This window comes from Euphorbia lathyris, chromosome 2, assembly GCF_963576675.1.
Source record: "Euphorbia lathyris chromosome 2, ddEupLath1.1, whole genome shotgun sequence".
Classification (NCBI taxonomy): Eukaryota; Viridiplantae; Streptophyta; class Magnoliopsida; order Malpighiales; family Euphorbiaceae; genus Euphorbia; species Euphorbia lathyris.
The window spans coordinates 135,453,601-135,462,073 of record NC_088911.1 but is presented as its reverse complement, the minus strand read 5'-3'; the positions used below and the strand labels follow the sequence as shown (position 1 = coordinate 135,462,073).

Here is an 8,473-nt window from a genome sequence, read left to right as displayed (position 1 = left end):
TAGTTATGGATGTTGAAAGTTCCTCTTAAGGTTCAAATTTATTTGAAGGGCCTGCACTGAAGATATTCCTACAGCTGAGGCTCTTGTTAAGAGGTTTGTTAATATTAATCCTATTTGTGCTTTATGTGTTATGGAAGGCGAAATTCGTTTTGCATATGGTTTGTGGGTGTATACATTTTATTAATGTTTGGCATGTTGCTGGTTTGGGAGGGGTGATGGATAGGGATGCAGTTAATTTTTTGGATTGGATGTATCATGTTTTTTCTTCCGTAAGTTTTGATCAATCTTGTGTCTGGGCCATGGTTGTGTGGGGCATCTGGTCGCGAAGAAATGGTTTTGTTTGAAAAAGGCTTAGGAATTCAGGAGCAATTTGTTTCGTCTTGTTTGTTCGGGTATGAAGGAGTGACAAGATGCCCAGCTCTAATCTCATAATTTATGTCAACAATGGGCTAATTACATGTCTGATTTTGTTTTGCATTGGGCTAATCCTCCTAAGATGTTCCTAAAGCTTAATATTGACGCATTGATTATTCTAGGATCATGTTACTTGGTTCGGTGGCTATGTTGCGTGATAATAACAATGTTTTATATAGGCTTTTTTAAAGTTATTGTTGGGTAATTATTTGGCTAGAGATAGAGAGGATGTGAGGATTAGAGAGGCTCATAGTTGGCTCAAAAATTATGGCTTGGATAATTGTTTGGGTTAGATTGATGTAGCAACAATAGTTGAGCATCTTAGACAAGCTCATTTTCGGTTAGCATATAACCTTATTTTAGAGGACTGTAAATCTTTACTTTCTTCTTTGAATAACATTAGTGTCAAGTTTGTTGTTCGTTCTACGAATGGTGTCACGTACTAGCTAAAGCTGCTTATTCTATGTCAGGACTTATGGAATGTCGGATAGACCACTAGATTTTATTTGTCCAGCTTTGTATTTTGATTTACATTAATATATGCTTTTTTAATATATTGGAAAATCAATTATAATCACATGCATATTAAACTCGGTTAAAATAGTATTATTCATTTTATCTACATTTAAAATTATACTTATAGCAGTTTAAAAACAACTATTCATATGTCTAATATAGTTATACAAAAACAAAATTTCAAACAGAGATACTGACGCGATAACCAATTTAGACATAAAATTTCACTGAAATACTGACATGATAACCACGTTGAAAAGAACTCTTATATGTATAACATGAAAGTCATGTGGTAACCATGTATATATCACGTGACAACTGTATATATGTATATTGGATATCATGTGACCGTTTCCAACAGTTAAATTAAGTAAATAACAAATATAATTTTTATTCCTTTCTTTCATGTCATACCTAAAAGCGAATTATTTCCAACGTTACTATTACATTAATATTCATATGTTTTTTTCTATCTAAAATGGCTAGAATAATTTTATTGAAACAAAAATAAAAATTCAATGAACTTACTAAAATAAATTAAAATCCAGTAACCTTTTTTAAAACTAACTCCAAATTTCGGTTACCATTTATTCCCATCGTTCCATACTATCATCACACTCATCCCAATCAAACCTAAATCCACACATTAATTCTTCATCAAATTCTAAATTCAATGGTGACCCATAATTATTATCATTATAACTTTTATTCCAATCTCCACTTTCTCCATTAGAACTCGTAGTAGCAGTACTTTCTCTCTCTAAACAATCACTTGAACCCGTAGCCAAGTTGGTCTCAATGTCTTTCCTTTCTTTGTCATGATCATCAATGGTTTCAACAGTAGTTTGCAGAGCATATTTAAGGCGATTTATTTCACTGTCTAACCATTCATATGGTCCCCAAACTTCAGTTTCTTCTTCATTTATACCCTCTTCAACAAAACCTTCCTTTTGGTCAATCTTTGGACCCATTTCTTGATTTTCTTGATCAGGTGGAGAAGATGAAGAAGAGGAAGAAGATGGTGCTGATTTTTCTTTGGGTTTTAGGGTTTCAGTGGAATTTTCTAATTTGGGTTTTTTGTGATTCTTTTTTTTGGATGATTTTGATTTTCTTTGGGCTCCAACATTGGCTATAATTCTGGTTGTGGAGAGGGTTTCAGACTTGGTGAAGCTATAGATTTTTCTGCTTAAATGGGAGTTCCAGTAATTCTTTATTTCATTGTCTGTTCTTCCTGGTAAATTTGCAGCAATTACAGACCACCTAGAAAATTAACAAAAAAGCAAAAATATTAGGGCTAACTGTATTCGTTAATTTCTGACACGATAATACAATTACAAAAACAATAATCAATTTCATACAATTCTCTTATTATTATATGCTCGAGGAATATGAACGACATCAGGTAGGGTATCCGTAAAAAGTAAAAATAACCCCACTCGTATTCTTAATTATTATATGTATTACTCGTTTTTTTTCGTTACTCATTTAAGAATACATCTACATATTATTTCCATCTCTCGCATACTTATATCCATTAAAAATACCGGTTTAAATTAATATACGTAATAAATTACAGACAAATAAATAATTTAACCCTAAATTTAACTTATCAAATCATATACAAATTATACATAAATTTAATAAAAAAAAATCAAAGGACATTTATATTCCAAATTTGAACAGTCAAATGGATGGAAATTGGGCTGCTTACTATTTATTTTTCTTTCTAATTATTCAGTTAAGTAATTACAATAACTTCAGTTTGATGTTAGATTGGTTATTTTCTTGATTATTAGTGTCAAAATGGATTGTTTTTTTAGAAGAAAAGTACTTGTTTTATTTTTTTATTTTTTTTTTTGTATAAAATTACAATCTAGAAATACATCACAAATGTAATGTATAATATAAATGCAATAAAAAGGATATAACTGTGTCAAACAAATTATTTATAATCATGTTGTCCCATTAAAAAAATAAAAATAAAGGCAGTAATCTTGATTGGATACCTCAAAAATATCCAATTTTTAAAATACAGAAGAACATGGATGTAGGGTAAAAAAAGCAGTACATAAATGTGAAATCACTTTCATACATAAGAAATTATGCTAAATTATGGTGTCCCATTTCTTTAATGTGATACAAAATTTGTACAATGAATGTTCTCCAATAGAATATCTTCTCAATTAATATTTATTTTCCTCCTAAATATATATATATTTATTTTCTATATATAGTTTTGTTTTTTTCTTGAAAATATCTATATATATATATATAGTTAGTTAATGCTTTCAGAGATAATATTAAATGCTCATGGTTTGTGCTATTTGCAAATAGAGATATGTGGTTTAAAAGTTTATAAATAGAGGTATGTTGCATGTTTTTTTACAAAATAAAGTATTTAAAATTATACTGTTAAGTTCTGATGATAATGAAAGAGCATTTTTAATTTTTTTGAAATTACATTTTGACAAAACATAGACCTCAAAATCAAATTGTAACCGTGTAAAATGAACTTAAATATTAATTAGTTTATAAACCGCTAACTTAGTAAAAAACGTAAAATGTCCACTATATGATTTATTGTTTCGATTTAGGAAGTTGTTCTTTGGGGGGTTGTGTTTTGTCGATATGTAACAATGATTTTTTAAAGATGAAAACGTCTCTGGTTGTAATTAGAACCAAATGCATCTGTTTACAAATTGGGCAAACCAGAAGCATTTTTTTCCGTACTTTTTCCGTAATACTATTTCTAAGTTTTACTATTAATTCAAACTTTTAATACTATTTTTAAGTGTTATATCTATCAATTTTAACTTTTAATATTAGTTTTGAAATTTTCTATAAGCTTAAATTATTTTCAAAAACTATTTCCAACAGAAAAGAATTTGAATCTTTAGTTCATTTTGATCATGAACGTGTTGGGGAGTAACAGAAAGAAACTCTAATTAATTACTAATCATACTTAGCAAAAACTAATAAAAAAAGTGGTACTTTTTTCATAATGCAATTATATTTTCTATTAATTAACATGATTCGGCATTAATTAAAAGTCGCGACACATTAATTGATTTGTTATGTATATTACTCCCGAAGTAAAAAAATTCACGGGAAAGAGAGTTTTGGGCCGACTAAACCCACCTCTTCCGAGATGAATTTTGATAAACGGGGTGCAACTGACCCGTGCATTAAAAATAAAAAAAAATATTAAAAAAAATTAAAGAAAGAAAAATACCTATTACCCAAAGCTGAATGCAACTTAACAATGAGTTCATCTTCTTCTCTAGTAATGTTGCCTCTTTTCAAGTCACTTTTCAAGTAATTAACCCATCTCAATCTGCAACTCTTACCACACCTTAATAACCCTTAAACCAAGAAAAAAATCAACTAATTCTATGTCATTAATCATAATAATTATATAATAATTGATCAATTAAGAAAAAATTAGTAAATTAGAAGTACCAATTAGATAATTTACCTGCATTTTTGGGGAGTGATCTCCAAGATCCTTGGCCATTAGAAAGAATGTAATTGGTCAAGATTTGATCTTCTTGAGAAGTCCATCTTCCTTTCTTTAATCCAACTTTCTCACAACATGGTGCTCTTCCCATTTTTTGGGAGATTATAAGAAATGGGAGAATTTAATGTTTTTTTTTTTGTTGGTTTTGAAGAAGAAAGAGTTGGTGTTTAAGTAGTACTATAAATAAGACTACAAGAGATTGTACAAAAGTTGCATGGTGTTTTGATGGAGACTTTCAAACGGTGAATGAATGTGCCACATGTGCTTATTAACTTCTCATAGGTTCATATAATTAATTAGTTTAAACTAAACCGGACCGGGCCGGTTCGAGGTGAACTGGTTTTTAGAATGTTCAACAAATCGGACGGAATTGGGGTCGAACCGGCCACTCCTAAAATTCATGTGGCGGAGTAAGCCGAGATTTTGGAAAGATTAAAATGTGTACATTTTAAACAAGTTTAAGAGGCTAATATATCACTTTAAAAAAGTTCAAGAAGTAATAGATACCTTTTAGAAAGTTAATTGGTGATTTTAAGTAAGTATAGGGGTCAATAGAATATTTTTAAACGTTCATGAGTCATTTGGTATTTTGAAATAAGTTTAGGGAGCACAAAATATATTAAGCCATAATTTAATGAAAAGTATATTGTTTAGTTTTTTTTAGAGAGAAACTTAGAATATCATTAAGATTAAGATCCTTAGCAAGTGAAGACTCTAAAGATTTGAGAATAATGAAAGAAATAAAAGGATTAGCATTGGAACAAGCTCTTTTAATTAAGGAATGAGTTGCTTTATTCGCTAATCTAGAACAAAAGGATACCCATAGATCAGGGTAATTAGAAATAATGTTCTTACAGTATTGAATGAGGACCCCAAACTCTGAAATATCTGTAGGAAAACCATTAACACAGTCTGCAACAATTTTTGAATCAGTTTGGAAACATACTTCCCAAAATGAAGATCATGACCTAATTGATGCTGATCATTAATGGAATTGAATGAAATTAACATTAATTATTAATTCTATAAAATGTTTTAGTAGTTAACTGGTTTTAATTGTCATTAACATGAATTAATTCAGCAACATTAATTGTTTATTAAGTAAATTAATTCTTGAATTAACTGAGGAAAAAGTCCTAACCATCCTTGCACCTCGTCAAGGTGCTACAAAAAATCACCGTAAAATTTTCCAGAAATTTTCATATTCCTACGCGGTTTCAACTGCTGTCTCGAAAACTTTCAGTGTATAATTACCGTCACCCATACATGCGAAGATTTCGCAGTTGCAAGGACATCGGTAGACTTGGTTTTGGGGAGCATATATGACTTCTCACTATAAAAGTAGGCATTGGGATCCATTTGAACACACATCAAGCTTAGGTTTATATTATTTCTCCCTCTGTATTGTTAGTTTACTATAAACAAAACCATATGGTTTCTGCCGTTAACAAAATCACCGCAAGTACCTTAAATCTGTTAAAAGTGAGGGGTAGTTTCAGAATCTTGGAATTTTGACATTTTGACTCTTCTTCTTTTTCTAATTCGGGAATTCCAGACATTGAAAAATGTCTGGAATTTCCAGAATTAAAAAAATAAGAAGAGAACAAAGAAGAAGGAGAAGAAGGAGAGAGAGAAAAGTAAAAGAGTACCAAAATTCCATAATTACCCCTGACTTTTAACAGAATAAAAGCATTTTCCTTAATTTTGTTAACGGTGCAAACCATGTGATTTGGTTTGTTACAAAAAAAAAACCATAGGTACCGATCTGTAAAAACTTATAACCATATAGTTTAATTTGAAATTATCCCTAAATTTAATATGTACTGAAAATATTTATTTTTAAGTGATTTTTTTATTATTATTAAACAATGCCTCAATTTATTATATATATATCCTATGAATTTTTTTACATAAAAAATGAAAAGGCTGATGAAGTAAAATGAAGTGTTTCTCATTCTACCAATAAAATTATCTGTAGAATGTGTTATAGATATTATTGATTATCATTTGGTATCTTCTTTCTATTTTTCATCTTTCAATATATAAACTATGAAATGTGAAATGTGTCAAGGATCTTTTCAACTTTTATGCAGCCATATCGAGTCAGACAGTTAACTGGGATAAATCTGCAATTTATTTTGGGAACAGTATTAGCATTCAGCGCAGGAATCGGCTCATTGATATTCTAGGTATTCGTGTTGCTAGGTTGCTGTTTAATTATCTTGGGATCCCAATTTTTCAAGGGGCGCCAAAGGCTCGTCATTTACAGCCGCTTATGGATCATTTCTTTGCTAAATTTAGTTTCTGGAAGGGGCGGTCGCTCTCTTTTGCAGGTAGGCTAACTTTGATAAAATATGCTTTAACAGGTGCTCTAATACATTCACTTATGATTTACAAGTGGTCATCCTCTCTCACCACAGAGATTGCTAAAGCTCTCAGAAACTTCATTTGGGCTGGGGACAAGGATCAGAGAAAGCTTCTTACTGTCAAATGGAAGAAGTGCTGTCAATTGTATGAATTTGGGGGACTTGAAATCAAGGATATTGGTCTGTTCAATAATTCTCTTCTTGGTAAGTTCAGCTGAGATTTGATTCAAAAAAATGGCTATATACCTATTTTGCTTCGAAATCGTTTCCTTTATCAATCTGGTATGCCTAAGCGGTATATTTCAAATTCGTCGGTTTGGACCTCTGTTCGACCAATTTATGATCAGATCAGTTTGGAAGTAACACGATGGTTTGGAGACAACTCTGAACTGAATTTCTAGACGGGCTCTTGGATTGCGCCGACGGTTGCAAATCAGCTCGGCATCCCGGCAAATATTCAACGCAAGCTTTATGAACCGCTTCACTCTTTTCGCGCAGATGACTCCTGGATTAATTTACATCGACTCCCTGATCTTGTACAATTCAACATTCAGAGGGTTTCTGGCAGTCGGGATGGAACCGACACTTGTGTGTGGAAGCCGGCTATGTCAGGTATGTATACTGCCAAAGGCTTTTATAGCTCCTGCTGCAACAACACTCCGGTTGAGTGAAACAAATTCCTTTGGAATGCATTTGTGCCGCCTAGGAGGTCTGTCACCTACTAGCTAGTGATCCATAGGAAAATTGCGGTACAAACCAATTTACAGGTATGTGGTTTTTCACTTGCTTCAAGATGTGAATTGTGTAAATGCCATATTGAATCAATTGATCATCTTTTCGTCACGTGTCCTGTGTCGAATGGTCTATGGAATGTTGTCTTCTCTGTTTTCGGCATACACCGTAGTAGTATATTGACCTTTGGGAATATTTTTCGGGAGATTAGAGCTGTCCGTCTACATATTTTTATGAGAAAATGGTGGAATTTGGCTATTATAACTGCTGTTTGGTACATTTGGTACATCAGGAATATGGCTATTTTTGAAAGTGATCTCACTTCAATCCAATTCCTTCAGAATCGGCTTCACTTTTACATTCAGGAACCAAAATGGATTGTCAATTTGCCGAGCCATACTAGGCCTCCGCCGGACCCTATCATTGTTCGCTGGTATCCGTCGCCATCGGGTTAGATAAAGGTTAATACCGACGGGGCTGCGGACGGTGCGCCTGGTATCGCCGGAGCTGGTGGGATTTTCAGAAATTCCCGAGGTTTTATTATTGGCTGCTATGCTATTAACATCTCTAGCTCCTATGCGCACATTGCCGAGCTGATTGTCATTATTTTCGCAGTAGAATCTGCCTGGGAACGGGGATGGAATAATCTTTGGATTGAATCGGATTCTGCATATGCGGTTGATATGCTAAACAGAAAGTCTACCATGGCTCCCTGGAAAATTAGACAAGATTGGCTTCAGTGTCTGTCTAGATTTTCGAATATGAATTGCAGAATCACTCATATCTATCGTGAGGGAAATTAGGCGGCGGATCAGCTTGCCCATTTTGGCAAAACTGCTTCTGCTCTTACATGGTGGCATTCGGCTCCTCATTTTTGTCAATAGTCTGTTTTCGACGATTTATGTAATGTTGCACATGTTCGTTTCCC

General features: G+C 32.5%; 1 protein-coding gene across 1 annotated transcript; it reads right to left on the bottom strand.

The window, feature by feature from the left end:
* Positions 1–1,356: 1,356 nt before the first annotated feature.
* LOC136216965 (transcription factor MYB111) lies at positions 1,357–4,574 on the bottom strand. Its single transcript, XM_066003516.1, has 3 exons — positions 4,406–4,574; positions 4,163–4,292; positions 1,357–2,190 (listed from the first exon to the last, which is right to left on the bottom strand). The coding sequence occupies exons 1-3, from the start codon at positions 4,536–4,538 to the stop codon at positions 1,518–1,520; spliced, it is 936 nt and encodes a 311-aa protein (XP_065859588.1). The 5' UTR covers positions 4,539–4,574; the 3' UTR covers positions 1,357–1,517.
* Positions 4,575–8,473: the final 3,899 nt, after the last annotated feature.

Bases quoted from the DNA above. Each gene is read 5' to 3' on its own strand.
- LOC136216965 (XM_066003516.1), bottom strand. From the start codon at position 4,538: ATGGGAAGAGCACCATGTTGTGAGAAAGTTGGATTAAAGAAAGGAAGA. The intron at 4,293-4,405 runs GTAAATTATCTA...TCTTGGTTTAAG, and splicing joins ATCACTCCCCAAAAATGCAG to GGTTATTAAGGTGTGGTAAG. The intron at 2,191-4,162 runs GTATTTTTCTTT...TTAATTTTCTAG, and splicing joins CATTCAGCTTTGGGTAATAG to GTGGTCTGTAATTGCTGCAA.